The sequence below is a fragment of the Hemicordylus capensis genome, chromosome 1 (genome assembly GCF_027244095.1).
Source record: "Hemicordylus capensis ecotype Gifberg chromosome 1, rHemCap1.1.pri, whole genome shotgun sequence".
NCBI lineage: Eukaryota > Metazoa > Chordata > Lepidosauria > Squamata > Cordylidae > Hemicordylus > Hemicordylus capensis.
Window position 1 is genome coordinate 48,597,167 of NC_069657.1, and position 22,546 is coordinate 48,619,712.

General features: G+C 41.3%; 1 protein-coding gene across 7 annotated transcripts in view; it reads right to left on the bottom strand.

Moving 5' to 3' along the window:
- Positions 1-22,546, bottom strand: part of GPATCH2L (G-patch domain containing 2 like) — a 55,515-nt gene that overhangs the window by 28,113 nt on the left and 4,856 nt on the right. For 4 of the 7 annotated variants that reach the window (XM_053281509.1, XM_053281491.1, XM_053281501.1 and 1 more), the window contains exons 3-7: positions 12,000-12,064; positions 11,081-11,257; positions 10,043-10,122; positions 2,439-2,497; positions 1,568-1,619 (exon numbers count right to left, since the gene is read on the bottom strand). In XM_053281509.1, coding sequence (XP_053137484.1) covers positions 1,568-1,619; positions 2,439-2,497; positions 10,043-10,122; positions 11,081-11,257; positions 12,000-12,064 — 433 coding nt within the window. Of the gene's footprint in view, positions 1-1,567; positions 1,620-1,679; positions 1,720-2,438; positions 2,498-10,042; positions 10,123-11,080; positions 11,258-11,999; positions 12,065-22,546 lie in introns of all 7 variants that reach the window. The other 3 variants (XM_053281518.1, XM_053281538.1, XM_053281527.1) reach the window with 3 other exon arrangements.

Sequence of the window (22,546 nt, forward strand, 5' to 3'; positions counted from 1 at the left end):
ATAAAAACATGGTGGTTTGTGGGATTCAGTGCCAGTGAAACAAAAACAAGGATACACATAGGGGCAAAAAAATCCCAACTTCACATATACTCTGATGAGGTCTGAGCTGGCAGGGACTGACCAGACAAATGATCTTGGGGTCATGGTGCACAGCTCAATGAGAAGGTTGACTCAATGTGCGGCAACTGTAAATAAGGCTAATTCCACACTACAGATCATTAGGAAAAGAAGTGAAAATAAAATTGCCAATATAGTAATGCCCTTATTTAAATCTATGATGCAATGATACTTGGAATACTGTGCACAGTTCTGGTCAAAGCACCTTTAAAAGGATACTGTAGAGCTAGAAAACGTGCAGAAAGAGGCAACCAAAACAATTAAGGGGCTGGAGTGATTCTCCTATGAGTAAGACTAGAATTTGGGGGCCTTTTTCATTTAGCAAGAAGGCGGGTAACAGGAGACATGACAGAGGTATATAAAATTATGCATGGAGTGGATCAAGTAGATCGAGAGAAGTTTTTCTCCCTTTCTCAATATTAAAATCCAGGGTCAACAGTGAAGCTAAATGCTGGGAGATTCAGGGCAGACAAGAGGAAGTACTTTGTATTTTTTTTACTCAATATGTAGTTAAACTATGGAATTTGGATGTGGTGATGACAGCCACCAATCTAGATGGTTTTTAAAAGGAATAAAACAAATTCATGGAGGACAGGGCTATCAATGGCTACTAGCCTTGGCAGCTGTATATTACCATCAGGAGCAGGGGCACGTCCCTGAACACCAGGTGCCAGGGGACGCCAACAAGTTGCCCTCTTTCTAGATGCACCTGGTTGGCCACTGCGTGAAGCACAATGCTGGACATGATGGGCCTTTGGATCGATCCAGCAGGACCTTTTTTATGCTCTAAGGTATCACTAGTGAACAAAAAGCAGTGGGACTGCTTTAACTACACGATCTTTGGGTTTAAAAGAAGAAGTGGTGTTTTTGCACCCAAAGAACAGAGGCTACACTTCAAAGATTAAAGGTATTAGTGGTTAGTGAACCAAACCACTCTGTATATTCAGGAGTTGGAGCTCTGTTATACTGGTGAAACTTAGTGGTGGTTGCAAAGTCAATGGGGAGTATTCAGGTGTAAATGTTCAGCAAATCTCCTGCTTAGCATAGGGAACCAGGCATATAGGAGCACACTGCAAGAGACTAGGAATACCATCTCTCCCTCTCCCTCCAAACATAGCTAAGAAGGGACCAGCAGAGTGGAATACTAGAGTTAAAGCAGTTATATCACAAATAAAATATTATCATTTTTTAAATAAGAGGGAGAAAACAGAAGATAGTACAAACTCTGGAAAACTGCCATGTGCATCTATATGACTGCTCAAAAAGAAATCTGAATTGATAGCCACCTACAAAACAGCTTCAAATAATCAGAAAGCTAGATGAAGAAGCAGCTAAAGAGGAAAACTGCAGGGGAAAGCTGAGGCTCTAGGACACTGCTTGGTAGAAGAAGCTATTGTGAGTTAAGGTCTGCAAGCACAAAGCGCAAGACCGAAGGGTGGGGCTGCCTTACCTCTTGCACACAGGCTGCAATGTGGAAGAAATGGGAAGCCAGCACTTTGTTCCTTCGAGAGAGAAAGAAATCAGGTGAGAAAACACAAGACAGCAAAGTAGAGCCAGCTTACCTGGTTGCGACCTCTCATTCCCACTGACGGCAACCAGAAACTGGACAGGTAGTAGAAGCACGAGCAAATGGGTCAGAAGAGATGGAGGGGGGAAAGAAAAGATTAAGAAGCACAGGGGAAAAAAGATTAAACTTCTGCATAAGACAGGTATGCTAAAGACAAGGTTCAGGCAAAAGGAATTAATCTAAGTACAACTGAGGAGAGAAATGTGATCCAATGGAGCATAATTAAGGGAAGTCTCACTATCATCAATAATTGAAAAAATGTGGAAACACTAACTTCATATCAAGGGGACATTTCAAGCACACGCACACCCATTCCCACTCCCATCTGTGGCAATGGCTTTATGCAAGCGTAAGAACTGGTTCAGAAACACAGAGCATTCTTAAGCAACATAAACTGGCTACTGACTTGGTAGCCTCACCACCACTTCCAAGCAGCTCTCCCAGTACTGAAGCGCTATATATATATATATATATTTGCATTTTACAAACGCATGTTTCCTAAAGAATGAAGATGACTCAATTAACAGGGAACAACTTCAGCAGGCATTTTTTCAGGACAGTGGGAAGACGGCAGGAAATGCAATGGGAGCAACAAAGGACAAAAGTAACAGCCTCTCTTGCTGCTGGTGATTCTCCAAAATATTACAAGGATTCCACGCCAGCAGTCTCAAAAGGAGGGACAAGTCTTCATACTATGAGCCTCCCTCCCATCCCCAAAATTCTAGACCTTAGTCAGCAGCACTCAGATGCTTACTCTTTTTGGCAGGGATCACCAATGACGTGGCTAATCCTTTCAGTGCCCATGGTGGTCTCCTGAAACACAAAGTGACAGAGGGGGAGACTGAGGCTGAAAAAACACATGACAGTGTCAGACCCATTTATTTAAATCTAGGTCTGCACCAATCAAGTGTAAAGCAAGGGTAGAGGACAAGTTTTAGAAGAAAAGGAACATACAGGTGAGGGAAGCTGAAACCTCCCCGCCGCCCCACAGCTTACCTCCTGCAGTCTGTTTGAACTTCTTCACCTAGTTAGGCCCAATACTAGATGCAAGCTCACCTGGGAGAGGCTGCAGGAAGCAAGCTGTAGTGGGGATGGCTTGGCTCACTTCACTCATGCACCTTTTGCTCTTAAAACTGGGTTTCTCATTTCCACTATTTGCAACTGAGGCAGACCCAGGTTTAAACACAAAGATCTGCCACCATCAAGTGCAGTAGGAGTCTCAGCACGCCCCCTCTTTCAAAAACCAGGTGGCACATATCCAAGTGGCACACTCATAAGATAATGCATTCATGTTCACATGGAGCCATGTGATAACCTCAAACACCTTTGGGCAATTAACCAAGAAATGAATCTCTAGCAGCCCTTCAGGAAGTTAACCTTAATGCCACTTGGGGTACACAGAATGTTTGTTTGCTTTTTCTTATGACAAAGAGCCAAAATATTAGTGAGTTCTCAACTCTTTCTGTAGCAACAAGAGCCTAAAACTTAAGAGGATCACCTGGATGATTGCTTGTTGTGATAGAAGCATAGGCAATTTTATACCTCGTCAAAATCCCAAGCATTTGAAATGTTACTTATTTCTGGAACAAGTTATCATCAAGAAAGGAGGGTAGTCTGTGTGCCTTGTTGTGTCATGTGGGAATTATAATCCACAGAAACTAGCAAAGAAATGCTGACCCAGCAGGTCTGTGTGCTACTTGCTTTTCTCATACATCCTACATATGCAAAATATTGACTTACGCTCATTCCTGATATTTTGGACATGCTGTTTGACCAAAGCAGAATCATGTTGTGGTTAGGGATGTTTTGGCAGAAAGTATGTACTTGGACTTCCAAAACGTTTAGAAATCATGGGATAAATTTATGAATCAGTTAAAAAAAAGAAGTAGAGAATAGAAATACATGGACAATTTCCACAATTGAGGGAAATAAGACATGAAGACTCCCAACGATTGGTATTGGGACTGGTGTATTTCATAAATGATCTGGAGTTGGGGGGAGTAGCAAAGTGGTCAAGTGTGCTGTGGATATTAGATTATTCATGATGGTGGAAATCCAAGGGGCCTACAAAGAATTTCAAAAGGATATTTCCAAACTGGGAGAATGGGCAAAAAACAGGCAGAAAAAAAATGATGTTCAAAATATAGTGATGCCATGCTGGGGCAAAAAATCCTATCTTCACATATATCCTTGTGGGGACTGAACTACTGGTGGCTAACTAGGAAAGACACTGTAGGGTCATCAGGGTGGACAGTTCAATATAGAGTCTCAATGCATAGCACCTGTGAAGAAGGCAAATTCCACACTAGGGATTATTAGGAAATGGACTGAAGATAAAACTGCCACTATCAAAGTGACTTTATACAAAACAAAGGTACACTTACAAGAAGTGGAATACTATGTACTCCCTACCTCAAAAGTGATATTGTAGAGTGATAAAATGTGCAGAAAAGGGAGGGCACAATGATTGTGGAGTTGACGCATGTTCCTTATGAGGGAAGGCTAACTTTGTAGCATTTCTGGTTGGTGGGGGGGGGGGGAAGGCAACCAAGGCAGGAATATGAGAGATTTACAGAATTATGCATGGTGTGGGGAAAGTGGATGAAGAGAAGTTTTTCTCCCTTTCAGATACAGGTGAAACTCAAAAAATTAGAATATCGTGCAAAAGTTCATTAATTTCAGTAATGCAAATTAAAAGGTGAAACTGATATATGAGATAGATGCATTACATGCAAAGCTAGATAAGTCAAGCCTTGTTATAATTGTGATGATCATGGCGTACAGCTCATGAGAACCCCAAATCCACAATCCCAGAAAATTAGAATATTACATGAAACCAATAAAACAAGGATTGTAAATAGAACCATATCAGACCTCTGAAAAGTATAAGCATGCATATGTATTCAGTACTTGGTTTGGGCCCCTTTTGCAGCAATTACTGCCTCAATGCGGCGTGGCATGGATGCTATCAGCCTGTGGCACTGATGAGGTGTTATGGAAGACCAGGATGCTTCAATAGCGGCCTTCAGCTCTTCTGCATTGTTTGGTCTCATGTCTCTCATCCTTCTCTTGGCAATGCCCCATAGATTCTCTATGGGGTTCAGGTCAGGCGAGTTTGCTGGCCAATCAAGCACAGTAATCCCATGGTCACTGAACCAGGTTTTGGTACTTTTGGCAGTGTGGGCAGGTGCCAAGTCCTGCTGGAAAAAGAAGTCAGCATCCCCATACAGCTCGTCTGCAGAAGGAAGCATGAAGTGCTCCAAAATCTCCTGATAGACGGCTGCGTTGACCCTGGACTTAATGAAGCACAGTGGACCAACTCCAGCAGATGACATGGCTCCCCAAATCAACACAGACTGTGGAAACTTCACACTGGACTTCAAGCATCTTGCATTGTGTGCCTCTCCATTCTTCCTCCAGACTCTGGGTCCTTGGTTTCCAAATGAGATGCAAAAGTTGCTCTCATCAGAAAAGAGGACTTTGGACCACTGAGCAGCAGACCAGTTCTTTTTTTCTTGAGCCCAGATAAGACGCTTCTGACGTTGTTTGTTGTTCAGGAGCGGCTTGACAAGAGGAATACGACATTTGAAGCCCATGTCCAGGATCCGTCTGTGTGTGGTGGCTCTTGATGCACTAACTCCAGCCTCAGTCCACTCCTTGTGAAAGTCCCCAACACTTTTGAATGGCCTTTTCCTGACAATCCTCTCCAGGCTGCGGTCATCCCTGCTGCTTGTGTACCTTTTTCTTCCACACTTTTCCCTTCCACATAACTTTCTACTGATGTGCTTTGATACAGCACTTTGGGAACATCCAACTTCTTTTGCAATTAACTTTTGAGGCTTTCCCTCCTTATGGAGGGTGTCAATGATGGTTTTCTGCACAACTGTCAAGTCAGCAGTCTTTCCCATGATTGTGATTCCTAATGAACCAGACTGAGAGACCATTTAAAGGCTCAGCAACCCTTTGCAGGTGTTATGGATTGATTAGCTGATTGGAGTGGGACACCTGGAGCCTAGACTGTTGAACCTTTTCACAATATTCTAATTTTCTGGGATTGTGGATTTGGGGTTCTCATGAGCTGTACGCCATGACCATCACAATTATAACAAATTAAGGCTTGACTTATCTCGCTTTGCATGTAATGCGTCTATCTCATATATCAGTTTCACCTTTTAATTTGCATTACTGAAATTAATGAACTTTTGCACGATATTCTAATTTTTCTAGTTTCACCTGTAATGCTAGAATTTGGGGGATTCCAATAAAATTGGAATTAAGACTCTGTTGCAAGCAGAAATGTAGTCAAAAGTATTTCAGTAGTAGGTCCTATGGTCTGCCATCATTTCTACCCTAAACCTGAAGTTTCTTTGTTTCGTTCAAAAAGGCAATTTGCCCTGGACTACTTTTGTGTCTCAGGCTTGGATACCATTAGTAAGAGATATGATTAGAAGCTGGTTTGCTCTCTGTCCCAAAAAAGTCAATTGTCTTCCTAGAAATGCTTTAATGATCTCTATTCTTTAGCCTACAGTGTTCAAGCTAAAACAGTATATTACCAAGAACGTTTTTGTTTCTTTCATTTGCTTATATTCTTGAATGTGTTCTATTCAGAGAAACCAGAAATATTTTATATTTATTTCCAAAAGAGCTGGAAATGCTATCATCCTTAGGACAACAAAAGCAGAGCACTGGGTGTAAGGGAAGTACTGGCAGACTCGTGGTAACCAACAGATACATCCATTTCACAAAAATCTAAAGGAAAAAACAACAACTAAGAGGGCCCACACCACCCCCAAACTGCCCCAATGTAACAGAATGTTCATGGACTCAGTGGGCTTGACAGGTTACCAGCTAGCCGGAGCCAATGGAACTCAGTGGTAAGAAGGTCTAGAACAAAAAGAGCAGGAAAATGTATCAGCTTGAAGAATATTCCCTCAAGAAAGTCATAACTCCAACTCCCTTCTGATGGGCTCAGGTAACACATGCACACCAGGGATATACTGCATCATTTTGTTGCGGGTCCATACTCATTTCCTGGTATTGACTGATTTGCTCTGGGTTATTCAAATGCTCAGGCTTAAAATCACAATAGTTTCGATTCACTTAATTTCTGCACTGCTTAGCTTTTAATATATTTTAAGAAACAATCTGCATGCTTGTCAATTCATCTCCTGCCTGTGTTAATAACATAATTATCTGGAGTTAAATATATGATAGGGTTGTAGCTGCTACCCTCAGGTGGGGTATCATATGAAACTTGGTCAGCCTACTGTTGCATGTATAAAAAATTAACTCTGGTCTAGATTGAAGAGTGGTGGAATACCCAGATCAGCTCCTGAATGCAATCCTGTGACATAACCCACAGTTAATCAATCATCCCCCAAGCAATCTGCAGCTATTTCCCTACACTATTCTCAACAGTTTCTGTCAACCCAGAAATTACATAGTTGGTGTTTCACATGAATAAGCAGTAAAAGTAAAGGCAACTAAAACAGAGGAGATTATGCCATATTCCTAGAAAATAAACAGCTTCTACAAAGTCAGCTCATTGTGCTATTATGTACGTGGCTGTATGCCTCATATGCAGGCTATATTAAGGTTGCTTGCCATCATAGAGCAATTTGCCATAAGACTAATAAAAGGATCTGACCGACAACTAGGGATGTACCTGAAGCACGGTTCGAAGCATAGTTCAAGCACTTTGAGGGAAATTAAAAAGGGAACTTTAAGAAAGTTGAGAGCAGGTGCTTACCTGCTCTCCACGACCCCTTCCAGCTGGAGTGGTGTGTGTCCCAAAGAGTGCCACGTGCATGCTGACATCACACAGGGCCTTTTGGGTTACACGTCACCCCAGCAGAAAGCTGGAAGGGGCGGCGGAGAGAAGGTGAGCACCTGCTCTCAGCTTTCTTAAAGTTCCCTTTTTAATTTCCCTCAAAGTGCTCAAAATGCGCTTTAGGCACATCCTTACCATCAACATAGGTGGCTCATGCCCAGGACTGCTGAACACCAACACATGCAAAGCTTACATGGAAGCAGCAGCAGGGGTGAAGGTAGGCTATTTGTTACAGCAGAGAAATTATTAACTTAAAGTGCCGTAATGTTTAAATTTACGGTTTATTACTGTGTAAATTACAAGCCGTACTTTGGGTAATTAGCAGCTCGCTGGCGGGGAGCTTTGAATGAAACTCATTATTTATTATTACAATTTAGAGGAAAATGGGGGAGGGGGAGCAGTGACCTCCACTGCAAATGACAAAGATCCCTTTAAGGTGATGAAGATTAATTAAACAAGTAAATATTATTCTTCTCATTTTAGTTCATTAGAGGCACCTCCAAAAAGCAGAGGGCCCTAGGCCTTTACCAATGGACCGATGGGCCCTGCCCAAGGCACCACATTCACAATAACAGAAGTTCTACTTCAACTGTCTTTAGCTTAGCAAAAGAAGAGGCGTGTAGGCAGGTACGACTCCCAAAATAAAGGGAGCTGTCCATTTTCATCTGGATAGGGTTCTTTCTTTTTTAAGGAAGTGTGTATCAGCAAGTAGCTTGACATGTTCAGCTTCCCACAGCACACTTCTACATTCCTTTCCTACTCATTCCCTTCCTGCTTAAGAGGCAGAGGATGTTGAACTCATGCCACAAAAGGACAGAAAATGTGGCAAAAAATGTTTATGATGCAGAACTCTTAAGAGGGACAGAAGCCCTACTGTTGACAGCCAAATATATTTTGACAAGGGCCCAACTGCTGTCACTGATACTGAAATAAAATTACCCCACTCTTCCTTACTTTGATTCAGGTAGGCCTAGAGATGACAACTACCTTTAACCTTTTTACCTAGAACTATTCCTGAAACTCATGTGTGTTTCACGGAGTATTTTTAGGACCTAGCTTTGCTCCTGCAAACTTATGTTTAATCCTTCTTAAAAGTAAGGATTTATGAAAGAGGTTGATTATAAATTAGCGTTAAAGTAATAATGGATCAAGTAAGCATTAAGTAAACTGTACATGACAAGTAAGAGAGGAAAGGAAGGCTGACATCCTTTCACTAAGTAATGGCTTTATACAGTCATGAGGAATTTCAGTCCAGAAAAAAAGTGAAAATTTAGATGGATGACAAGTTCCCTTTGGGCTTCCTCATGTGACTCTTTCTTACTTTACAGCTTGCAAGTAAGTACAAAGCTCCTTGAAACTATCTTTTATGAAATGTCCTGTGTAATCAATGCCATGTTTTGATGTCTTAAGCTTTGTCTGTCTTTGTGCCTACATATGATGTACTAGAAGCTATAAGTAAACTAGTATTTTTATAGAAGCTTCTCCCAAGTACTTACAAAACCACAATTTAGTGTACTTTCTAGACGGCAGCCTTATACATAACAGTCTCCTGATACAGTTTACAGCTAATCTAAATACTGGGATGTAGAAAGTCCTGTCTCAGAGGCAATCCATGGCATTGCTGATTCCCTTACTAAATTCTACAAAAACCTATGTCCTCTATCTTAGCTGATAACATACTCTAGCTAGGGTTGCCTTTGAAAATGATTCAGAAGCTTCAACTACTCCAGAATGCAGCGGCCCACCTCCTTATGGGTGGCCATATATTTGAGAGTGTTACACCTCTTTTATGGTTGCTGCACTGGTTGCCTGTTCACTTCCAGGTCCAATTCAAAGCGCTGATTCTCACCTACAAAACCCTTATGGCCATAGCACCTGTATATCTCCAGGATCGCCTTTCTCGGCCAGTTCTATCCCGTCCTGTGACGTCTTCTCAGTTGGCCCTCCTTAGTGTCCCGGACCCTGATGTAGTGCATGGTGCCTGGGCCTGTAGGAGGGCCTTCTCTGTGGCCGCCCCTCTTCTTTGGAACACCCTTACCCCACAGATTTTTTTCAGCCCTCTAACTTTTTTGCCAGGCTTTGCCCTTTAATTAAAAATATATATATATTATTGCTATTGTTACTGTTCACCACCTAGAGTCTTTGGAGGAGGTGATATACAAGACATTTTTCACACACACACACACACACACACACACACACACACACACACACACTTTCCCTTCATCTCAGGAAGCACTTTGTTTCTCCTCTCTACAAGTACGGTAGGCTGACATCTCACTACCTCTTCCATACTGTGTTTCTACATTCAGCCAGCCTCCTTTTCTTAGCACCATCTTACAACTTTCTCCACTGAAGCCCTTTTTAAAGAAATTGCTTTACTGTGACATCTTTCAAATAGGCAAAGCATTTCTCCATGAGCTACTACATAAATCTAAGTTAGCTGCATGGTCTGCTTTCAGCAGCAGGCAGGTCTCCCACAGTTCTGGACCAGTCATTATATTCTGCCATCCTCTGAAAAGTAATACCTTGCCAACCAGCCTCCTACGGCCCTTCCTGAGGCAGCGAGCAGCAACACTGGGAAGGCGGTTTAAACGAGCATGGAAACCTGAAAATAAGAAGAACACTGAAGCCAGGAGAACAGTGAGCAAAGGTAAAACAACGAAATAATCTAGAATATGGAGCCAAGGCTCTAGATTTTTGATTTTCAAGTTTGCCTATGCACTCTCATGTAGTTTTTTCTCTCAGCACAAGGATACAACTGGCCCAACTTAAAAAAAAAATAAATCCAAGGCTTTATGCATCCACAAGACAAGAAGTCACTGAAGGTTACAAAGGATGAGCTGCAGCTCAGTGGTAGAATACAAGCTTTGCATACAGAAGGTCCCAAGTTCGATCTCTAGCATTTCCAGGGCATAGCTGGGAATGACCCTTGAGCTCTAAAAACCAATGATGGGCTCAGTATAAGCTAGGTTTATGTATTTGTATCTTCAGGCATGTCTTCTTTCTTGTGGCTACTCAAAGTCTTTGATGACTTTATATACGTATGTGCAGCAAGCAGTAACCTTACATTGTATGAACTGAAACACAGGGGATATGAATAAGTCCAAGTGACACTAACTTGCCTAGCAAGCATGACGTTGCCGGTTCGAATCCCCACTGGTACGTTCCCCAGACTATGGGAAACACCTATATCGGGCAGCAGCAATATAGGAAACTGCTGAAAGGTATTATCTCATACTGTGTGGGAGGAGACAATGGTAAACCTCTCCTGTATTCTATCAAAGAAAAATCACAGGGCTCTGTGGTTGCCAGAAGTTGACACTGACTCGATGAGCTAACACAGGCAATACAGAATACCACCTCTTCAGCCCATGGACATCCTCAGCAAAATTAATATTTGTTTCTGATATGTGTCAAGCAGCAGTGGCATACTTTGCTTCAATATTACAACAACACCCCAAATCCCACTAAGCCCATTACTATAAATCCACTAAGATTTAAGCAACATTTACCTAACTTTTAAACTATGTCAACAATCCATAATACATCCACAAGAACTTTACCTCTTGTAGCAGGCCGAGAGGGCAGAAGGAATGTTGGGTCTGAGATTTTGTCATGGCTGGAGTCCATTCGTTCCATGTCAGACTGATGGTCAGGTCCCCACTTGGGCAAGAGGTTGGGAACCGTGAACCCCGAGACACATTCTCCCTCATAGAACCAATCACTCTGCTCATCATCTCCTAAAAGAAAAGCAAAAAGCTGCTTAAACACCCCAACATACTCTACTGCCATTCCTTTTGCACACTCAAATCAATGTAGTTTGAACACTAACTTTTTGTTACCTCTCAGTTATAACAGGATAAAAAGCTGTATTCCTTTCAAGAATAAAGGATTCACCCTGTTAATTCATGTACCTAAGAAGCAGACAACTTTCTACCATTATTACATCAAGACTAAATGTTTATGTTTCAAGGTGTTTGAATTTGTCCTTCACTTCTGTGGGCATAAACACAACATCTAATTTGTTACATTACTGTATAGCCGCTTTGCTAGAAATAGTGGTGCTAATATGTTTAGTAGCACTGTGTTGCTGGGCTCCCCCTCAGAGTTTTTAAAAAACATGTGAAGACCTTTTTTTAAAGAGCTGTTATCGTCTTTTTATCTGCTGCCTGTATCAGTTGGGTTTTAAACTTGGGTTCCAGTTTTTAGCTATCTCAAGGAACTGCAATAGCCTCACTGTAAAAGAGCAACAGCTGATCCCCTGGATCTGAACAGTATTTAACAAACACACACTTCTCCATTGAGTTCTGTATCTTTAATACATTTCAGTTCTTCAGTAAAAATACAACTTTTTCTATCTGTGATTGTCAGCCTTACCACATTGAATCTGATTCTACTGTACCTGCCTTTACCTTTGGTTATTTTTCTTTGCTTAATTTTAAGCATAAAATTAAATAAGGATAGGAGCAAGCCTTTGATTACCTTGACGGCCTTCATCATTGGTGAAAAGGCCAGTGTCACTGCTGCTGCACACACTGCTGGTTTCACTAGGAAAGAGAATAGATAGAATTAAACACGCGGTCATTTGCAGAGTTTGAATTTTCCTAAAATCCTTCACCTACAAAGAGGATTCACAAGCATTTTCCATACAACACACAATAATAACACTGCTTTATTCACCTCTACGACCTAACTGACCCTGATGTGGGATGTCACAAGACTTGAATGAGCAGCACTGAGGTGGCCTACCAAATCAGATGAATATCACAGGTCAAAGTGAAGAAAAATAAGCTTTTTACTATATACTGTCTTCTTAAAAATGGAATTCAGGAAAGATACAGGCTTGATGCAGTTGCAGATATTCCTTTGCTGTGAATGATAAGGCAAGATGAAAAGCAAACAACAGTGCTCCACTTGGGTTAACTAAAGGTAATAGAATGACCTATTGTCACCATACCTTTCCTTTGGTGGGGGGGGGGGTCATATATGAAAAAATAGCATCTAGCATACAATTCTTTAGCACATAAGGAAGTGCCAAATACAGATCACTGCAATTCTATAGAGAAATGGTCCTCTCTTGAATGCTGAAGATTAACTCAAAAACAAGATATATGTATATTTGTAAACTGGCTGCAGAACCTGTTTCCAAATATCTGTTATAAATTCCAAATATGTACATGGAGGCATGATTTTGAGATTACAATTCTAAGTCTATACAGCAATGGGATTGGGGTGGGGGCACTACAAACAGAAGAACAAACCAGAAATTCACAGAAGAAGCACGTCACTTTTCATAATATTACAATTTGTTTATATCACATTGAGTGGAGAACAGCAGTTCTGCAGATATTTGTCACTGTAGAACCACAAAACACTGAGCAAATAGAGATGCGTTTAAAGTAAAGTAATTGTAGAGAATGCAAGTGTTTTCTCTCTGAGTAATGCTGACAATCTGTTTGAGGATAATTAGGGTACGAAGAAAATGAACACAACTCATTGGGTGTCTGCAAGGAGAAATGAGTGATGATGACATGAGACTTTTTATGTGAAAAGACAACAGAGGATTTCACAACCTTTGCCGCTTTGTCACTCTCAATAGCGATAGTGTGTTTCAGACATCATAATCCAATTGATAGGAATTTTCAAACAAACGTGTTATTAGGTGTTTGTAAAGCGTTCTCTGACTATTGATTTCACTGCAACACAAGCTCATTTTGTTTTCAGAATAATATTTCAGATCTCCCCTGGATAGACCATAGATATTCCCAATACTATCAGTACCCTGCTGATCCTCTAACAATCATTTCCCCTGCTTTTATGCTTTGTTCCACCGTCATACAGTTCTTTGGGGTGGTGTTGTTTTTTTAAGGGGGGCTCCTCTCCCCTGTAAGCAATACAAGGGAGTCAGAGAGGTGTAGTAGATAAAGGAAGGTAGAGATTGGATGTGGAAAGCACTGTTCCCTCCAAGGCGTGAGAACGTGCGTGAGCTCACAAGTTTTCTGATGTCTGCTCAGTTAATATTAGATCCCACTCAGGTTGAATTAGGAAGGCCCCATTCTGAATGCACATGTGCATACATTGCCATGATACTGCCACTCGAAACAAAACTCATTCCGCACAGAGATGAAAAAAAACAGAGGGACCACTGGTGGGAAGGTTCAAATCCCCCCAAACAAGTTTCTAAATAGTTACTCACCTGGTCATCAGTGGAGGATAAAAACTGCATGAGATTATTAGGACAGGGTAGTTGTGCAAGTTCTCCCCACCACCACCACCACCACTTCCTCTTTTTAATATTTCATCCCACAAATGACTAACCTGATCAGACAGAATAGCAAAAAAACGGAACTTCAGCTACAGTACTTTGCCTTTTTAGCACCTCTTATTTCTCCTTCGCATTTCTAGAAAACTTCAGAAAACCAGTACTATAGAATAGTCATGAAGCAGTTAGAGGACAATGTGGATTAAAAGGGATACCACTGGAAATTTGTATAAACAGAATTCCTTCAAAAATTATGCAGACCTTTTGCAGGCTACTGAAGTCATATACATTCCTCGGCTGTCTCAAAGGGCCATTCTGGCAGGCCTTGCCACCCACTATCTTTCCCTGTGGTTCAGAATTCTGCAGACTTGTAGCCCAAGAGCAGAGAAACTAGGCTCACTATATCAGGGAATGCAGAAATGGGGTGAATAAAGATGGGGGTTTTATGTAATTAATCTTCAATGATGTTTTTAAGGTTAGTGTTAAAAAACACAACAAAACAAATAGAGCAAAAAAACCTCTGACAATTCAAATATACAAAACCACACAACTATACAGCAATTAAAAGGAGCAGTTAAAAGGTGAAAACTCAATACTTTAGGAGCCTGGGAGTATAAAAAGGCCTTCCCTTGGTACTGAAGGGTAACAATGTGGGTATCAAACAAGTCTCCCTGGGGAGGAAATTCAATGAACACATTGGGATTCCTGAGAAACATGAACTCCCCAATCCTCCTATTGGACAAGACAGACAATACCTATTGATCAAGCCAATTCCCTTTTTGTTAGAGCTAATCATTGTTTAACCTGTTAACCAGTCACGGAACTTCTTCTGCTTTTGCTTCCAAAACATGAAAAAAGTCTCCTTATCTAATACACAGACTCTAAAGCAGATGATGGCAACCTTGGCTCTACACTCCAGCTGTTGTTGAACTAAAATTCCCATCATCCCCAGGCACAATAAATTACGGCTGACGATGATGGGAGTTGTAGTTCCACATAGCTGAAGAGCAAAGGTTGCCTACCCCTGCTCAAAAGGATTTTGCTTTGTCTGTTAAAATGTGGCAAACCTGCAAATACTAGATACATCTGGGCTTCAGAAGAACATAAACTGAGCATATCCCAAGTTATAAGTGTAGTGCTCTCTAACTATATTAACTGCCCTTTGCTGTCTCTTGCAGCTTTCATACTGAAGTTGCTGCAAGTCCCATTATCAACAACCTTCTCCATCATGTGGCCATATCCACCTCAAGTTTACACTGTCAGAATCTGAAGTCTCCTTTCTGAACTATGCTCAGGAATGCAAACATGATATTGTGCACAAGAGTGAGAGATATACTGCTTTATACCAACTGCACACCACTGTGTGTTGTTACAAAGGGCATCTGCAGAGTCTCAGAAAAAGCACAGCTTGCAATGATGCTGGATGTCAGGAGCCAGGGTTAGGATGGCTATCAAGCAAGGTTTGACAAATCCCAGATGCCAGGGAACCATGGCACTTAGACTAGGATATCAGAGAGGAGGAGGTATTTCACACGACCTCACAGGGTGGCGGGGAGGGTACAGAGAAGGCAGGATCTCACCTCCCTTCCCCGACAGACAAGCAGCTGTCGCCTGCCCCTCCACCACACCACGCACCCACATGAGCAGTGATGCTGCAGAGGGACACACTGGGAGTTGGGTGACTTCTCCCTCCAACATCCCAGGGTGCCCCGGGGGCACAAGTGCAGTGGCTGCTCTCAGACAAGCTGCCACACTCAGCACGGCCATGCCTTCCCCCCAGCTCACTGCCGGAAACGGTGGTGGGCCGGCAGGGGGCAGCCGTTTTAACCCAGAGGTGACCACCCAGATGATCGCTGGCCGAGGCGGAGCGAGCCACAGGTTCACTTAAACTTAGCTAAACGCTAGGTTTAAAAGTGGGGCTTGGTGTGGGGGCAGCACTGGGAGTGACCTTGCTCCCAGCGCTTCACACCTGCAGCCTAACCCAGGCTGGGCTGTCCTCGCCTGGGTTAGGCTGCATGTATGAATACCCTTATAGAGTTTCTGTTCTAAGTATGTTACTTGTAAAGGGGATGAGTGTTCCCTCTAACAGGGATTCCCAGATGTTGTTGACTACAACTCCCAGAATCCCCAGCTACAATAGCTTTTGCTTGGGGATTATGGGAGTTGTAGTTAACATCTGGGAATCCCTGTTAGAGAGAACACTGAAAAGGAAAAAGAAAAGTCTATTTACCCACCCCTCCACAATGTCCATCCAATAATTGTGTCAAGTTTCCATTGTCTAGCTCCTAGATCCCAAGGAAAATAGTCAAGGGCTGCTATCATGTATTTCTTTTAATGTTTATATAGGGTTTTGCCTTTGGGAAGTACTAATACCTACCCCAATTCCCCTAGACAGGGTGGTGGAACAAACCTAAACTAATGAACCACAGAAAAGCCCATCATGATTATAGGTCTCCAACCTATAGCCAACCTTCTCCAATCAGTACCAGCCCAGGGGTTCATGCAAAAAAGCCCCAGTTTCTGTATACTGCATGCATATGGGGAAGTGCAATCTCCTTTAAGGCAGGCCTTGCAGTCCAGTAAGCACTGATTAATGACCTCCACTTACAATGGAGGCTACTTACCTTAACCACAAAATAATGAATGCTATTGATCCAACAAGCTACTGCTATAGAGTGTTATTGATCACCCAATCTTTGGTTAAAATGGCCCTCATTTAGCAATTGCACTGTTGCAAACACCTGGAGCAAAGCATGCCTATAATTAAATAGTTTGGAAGAGTTAAAGTGAGAGGTGATAGACAGATCTCAGCTCTCCCCCATTTAGTCCTGCTCCTGAGCTATTGTTTGTGTCAGAAAGGATATTGATTTTCTATAAAAAATAAGAAAACAAGAGGCACAGAGGGGGTGCAGAAGGTCAGGCTGAGATGAAGTAGGAGGGGGAGGCGCAACACTCTGTCTCTGTCATTTGCCTTCTAGAGGTGGGTGTCCCCCCCCCCCCATTCCTGGAATGCAACCTCTAATACGTCAGCTCAACCAGGCTCTTGACTGCCACTTCAGGCTATCACCAAATACACTCCCCATCAAAAGAGAAAAGAAGTGAGTTACAAAGAGGGAAACAAGTGGGTGGCCTGATAACCTAGTATTCAGCAAGCTGTGGAAGATGTCTAACTGGGGAATTAACCATTGCATTTTGGTTGGAATCAACCTCACCGAGTCAAAAAAAAAAAAAAAAAAAGGTGGAGAGAGAGAGTTCATATACAAGCAGCAATTACCAAAAGTCCATAGGAGCTGGACTTCTCATCAAGATATAGTTTTACTGTTCCCATGAAGTTTGGTTGGCCATAATAAAAGTATGTTTACACTGTCCATAATATGTCTTTGTCAGCACCACATACAGAGAGGTTTTAGACAACACAAAGCTTAAACTAATGAAAGATCAATACCACCCGTTCTCCCATTCAGTTTCACCCCAAGACACAACTGCTATTACAAAAAACTCCAAAAACCTTCAAGGTTTTAGTCCGGCTATGTTTTCTCTAACCATGTATTCTTACAAAAGAGTGCTCACTAAGCCTTCAAGTGTCTTTCCAAAACAAGTTTTATCCCTTTAATATGTAACCCTCCTGCATGTTTAGGAACATAGGAAGATGCCTTCTACCGAGTCAGACCATTGGTCCACCTAGCTCAGTATTGTCTGCACAAACTGGCAGCGACTTTTCCAAGGTTGCAGGCAAGAGTCTCTCTCGGCCCTATCTGGAGATGCCAGGGAGGGAACTTGGAACTTTATGCATGCAAGTGCTCTTCCCAGAGTGGTCCCATCTCCTAAGTGAAATACAATATCATACAGTGCTCACATACAGTCTCCCATTCAAATACAAACCAGGGTAGACACTGCTTAGAAAAGAGGACAATTCAAAGTTGCTACCACAGGCCAGCTCTCCTCTTGTAAAAGGAGTCAAAACTGAACCCAAATATGTAGGAGAGTTCTATACTAAATGCACCATGTTTTTAAAATATGTAAAACTTTCCCCCGCACCTACGCCACTCCATATTCCAAGTATTATCCTACCAAAAAAATAGGTCAAGTGACCAGTTTCCACCCCCACCATCCCACTGTGTGCGGTGAGAGGAAATTGATTTTTTAAAGATCTGAGCCTAATTAATGTGAACGGGCAGAAAGTGAAGCCAAGTACTAGGGATCTAGATATGCCCATGGTGAAAAATCTCCTTCACGCCACAATACAGTAGCAACTTTATTTTCCTGCAGCAGGTAAGGGAAGCAGATGTTAACTATTCAGTGTTGCTTTTTAAAAATTCATATCTTCAGAACATTTTGAGTTGGAGCCAGCGGGGAAGCACAGAAGCAAGGTATTACAGGAATCAACATCAAGAATCCCTAGATACTATCCCTGTAACCCTGTACCACTATATTATAAACAATGGGTGGCATCCAGATCTGCAGAACAGCATCCCCTTGCATAAGCACCAATCTTCCAGGGCTTTCACCAGCAGTGCTATACTCCACATCTGGATACCACTTAATAATCCTTACCATAGTGTCAATCGAGGTATGATTAAATCCATCCCATGGCGAGGGGGGTGTTTTTGTTTTTTAATTCCAATCAGATCAGTGAAGTGCTTGTCCCAAGCACAGGTGGGTTAAGTGAGCAAACATAGCAGCAAGGCTGATTTGATTTAAATAAAACAGATTTAAATCATGATTTAAATTGCTTCACAGAAGGACTTGATTTTAATTATTTAAATCATTAGTCAAGAAGATTCTATTCAATCATCATTTTCTAGTAAAAGTACATTCTTGTTGTCAGAGATAGATGTAGGTTTCATTTTTAGAAGGTATACACTTCTCATAATGCTGTTTCATTCAGGCAACCAGGCTTTGCATTTCTTTGTTGAACTTTCGTATGTATGGCTGTCTTACCCATAGGTATAGGAACTTCATTAATACATTCCCACATGTGGTGGTATCTTTTATGGCCTGGTGCCATGATAGGGGTTTCTCTTCTGTAATGGAGGATACACTTTCAAAAAGGTTCCTCCAGACTGTATCAATATGTTCTGCTCACTTTCATTTCAACTTTCTATTCCTCTTCCCTCTTACATATATATCCAGACTCCTCCTCTTTGCTCAGATCTAATCCATCCCTCCTCCTCTATTCCAAGGCTGCTCAACTTTGGCCCTCCTGTAGATGTTGGCCTACAGCTCCATAATCCCTTGACTATTGGCCACTGTTGTTGGAGATTATGGGAGTTGTAATCCAAAAACAGCTGGGGGGCCAATGTTGAGCAGGCCTGCATTCATTTATTGACCTTCTTTGTCTTTTAACTCTTACAGAGAAAGGGGGGGGGGGGAGGGCTTGACTGTGTGTGTGTGTGTGTGTGTGTGTGTGTGTGTGTGTGTGTGTGTGTACATACACACACATGCACTGCATATACATCACCTGAAGAATAGGATTGATCAGGTCTGTTATCTCTCATTCCCATATGATGCTATTAACATATTCATACAATATAATTAGAAGTTATGATTAATATTCATGATGATATCTTTGACCTAGGTTATTTTTTACGAATTGGGGTGTTTTTTTTAGTTAAAATCAGATTTAATTTTTTAAAATCTGATATTTTAAGTTACTGATTCTTATCAACTCTGCAGAGAGAGAGAGAGAGAGAGATCACAACTTGTGTGTCAATTCGTGAGTTTATAGAGGATAGAACTGTGTTTAGGGCAGGGATAATGCTGCCCAGGTACTCTGCAGAAAGAATCCTGTCTATTTTTCAAACCTAAGCTACAAACAGGGTGGATTTGATTTAAATCAAACTGATTTAAATCATGATTTAAATCACTAGCAGGGTGGATAAAAATCAAAAAAATCTGATTTAAATCAAAAAAATCCGATTTTTTTAATTTAAATCAGATTTTTTATTTAAATCGGATTTTTTTGATTTAAATAGGATTTTTTTTATTTTTATCCACCCTGCTAGTGATTTAAATCGTGATTTAAATCGTGATTTAAATCAAATCCACCCTGGCTACAAACCAATTTTAAAAAAAAAATGGATCAGCAATGAATTCCAGAAACTGAGTATTTATGAATTAATATTGAAATTATATACTGAGCTAAATATAGTGAATAAACTGAGGGAGAACAAAATATTTACCCACACGTTAGCCTGTTAGCACCCAATATCTAACCTAAGTACAAGCTACTTAATTTTGCTGCTGAGGTACGTCTAACTAATGAAAAGTAGTCCAACCAATCCAGTAAATGTGTACACTTTATACTGTACAGTCTTCAAATAAGTTGGAAATTCCTATTTCAACATTTAAAAAACGCTGAAGCCCACTTTTGCATTGAGACTCAAAGGAACTAAGATGAGCACTGGTAAGAAGAGTTCTAGCCTCAACTAAACTTTTCCTAGAAGTATCAAAGGTGTGGAAGAAAACATGGTCTTCACGCTATGTTTGGAAATCCAAGTAGATTGATTTTAATACAAAGACAGTTTCAGCTGAAAATGAGTCAGAGAGAGTCTGTGCAGGTCACAGAACTGACCAGATTCCCAAAGACCCCTTGTAAAGTACAGAACACAGTCTTATCTTGTCAAAAGAGGAAATTACATTATTTGTCTTAGTTTGCTCAAACATTTCAATCAGTTAGCTGGAGGGTTACACGTGTATATTACAACCAGGAAGTTACCAGTGACAATCCATATTTACCTTGCATGATAAGAATGCTCTTAGACAGGGATTTGCAAAGTGCAGTTCCCGTCACTGTCTGCTAAGGATTATTCAAATTTCTAGGAACCTTTTCCCAAAATCTATTTCAAGCCAAACTGCAAGCTCACCATTTCCTACCTGCCTGCCTGTTTTCTAATTACATAGCATTTCTGCTTAAAAAGTTCCTGCACTGAGCTAGCAAAATGGCTTCAGTTTGGTCAAGCGAGCGAAACGATTTCCACAAAAGTTGTGTGCCAAAATGCAAAGCTTATCCTTATCCCCTATCATACCTGGTGCAGAAAATGCGAAACATGAAGGTCAGGTGTGTGGGGGTAGGTATGTATGTATCTTTACTACTCAGTCCCCATCCCACCTCCCCACTCAATGTTTATGCAGCAACAACTTGACTCCTCGGGATCAGGAAAGCATTGAAAGTATCTGTCTTCCCAGCAGTTTCCTATACAGAAACTGGGAAAGAAATAAAGGGGGCGAATGCAACTTATGTAGGAGAAGGGAAAAGATAAAATGTGTGTCTTGATAGGATGCAGGGATGGTGAAACCAGGTGAACAGATAGACCAAAATTAATTACTATAAAGTTTTTCATAAATATTGAAATAAGACCAGAAGGGGAAAGGATACTAAATTCTTACCTACACCAGGAATATGTTTAATCCTAGTCCATATGCTTTGAGCCACTAATTTTGATTCCAGAGAACTTATTTAACACCACTCATTTTAAAAACCCATCGAAGAAACAAGATTCAATGGAATACTAGCAAGACTGCAATCCTCATACACAGTTCTGTCAGAAGCTTTCCCACAGCTGGGCACAACCTACAAGCCATATGAATACTGCTACCTGTTCAAACCATTCCCACGTCCAATGGCTCACCATCCTATTCTGCACTCAGGATGATATTTTTAAATAATTTATTTAGGTATTAGGTATACAGACCACTTAATAGTATAACTTGAGCAGTTTATAACTACAATCAAATATCTATCAAATCCAAAACACGGCAAGTTAATTCTTGCCTTGCAACCATTAAATCCATCATTTCTGTTGCTCAAAATGTAAATTAAAATTCAGCCAAACTGCCTCTGAAACAACATCTTCACCTGCCTTCAAAATGCCAGCTAAAAAAAAGACCAAGTGAACCTTCTCAAGCCTGGAGTTTTACAACCAGCGTACCACAAGCAAGTAGGCTCTAGATCTGGCTGCCAAAACTTTTCAGTGTTTGAATACACATAAAAGTAAAGTGTGCCCCTGTGTTTTTCTTTGGTAGAATATAGGAGGGGTTTACCATTGCCTCCTCCCATACAGTATGAGATGATGCCTTTCAGCACCTTCCTATATCGCTGCTTCTCGATATAGTACCAGTGGGGATTTGAACCGGCAACCTTCTGCTTGTAAGTCAAGCATTCCCCCCTCCACCCGCCCCCATACACAGTGTTGGAGCAGGAATACACATAGAAGAAACTCGTCAGGAGATATTAATGCAGAAGATGGGATTCACAGAGGTTCCTTCAGGCATCCCAGGCCAAATGCTATGTAGAGCTTTAAAGGCTGAAAAAATCTCCCTTCTAAAAGAGCTAAAATAGTTGATTTTTGCTTCAGTCTAAGCCATGGCAAGTTTACTCACACATTTCACACCTCTAGAAGTTATGCTTTGGATATAACCTATTGTGCCTTTCAAAGACCAGTAACTTCAATATTGTCTATAGCAGGGCTACTCAACTTTTGTCCTCCTGCAAAAGTTGGCCAACTCCCCCCTTCTTTCCTGACTATTAGCCCCTGTGGTTGGGGATGCTGGGAGCTGTAGTCCAAAAACAACTGGAGGGCCGAAGCTGAACAGCTCTAGTCTATAGCAAGTACCCATGCAACTACATGCACTTGTCTAGAGCAAGTGTCTGTGGAACTATATGCAAAACATATTATACCACCATATGGCAACTCTACTACTTCTGCAATAATCATAACTCTAATATTACTATCAACTAAATATGACTGATATTTATCAACGTAAA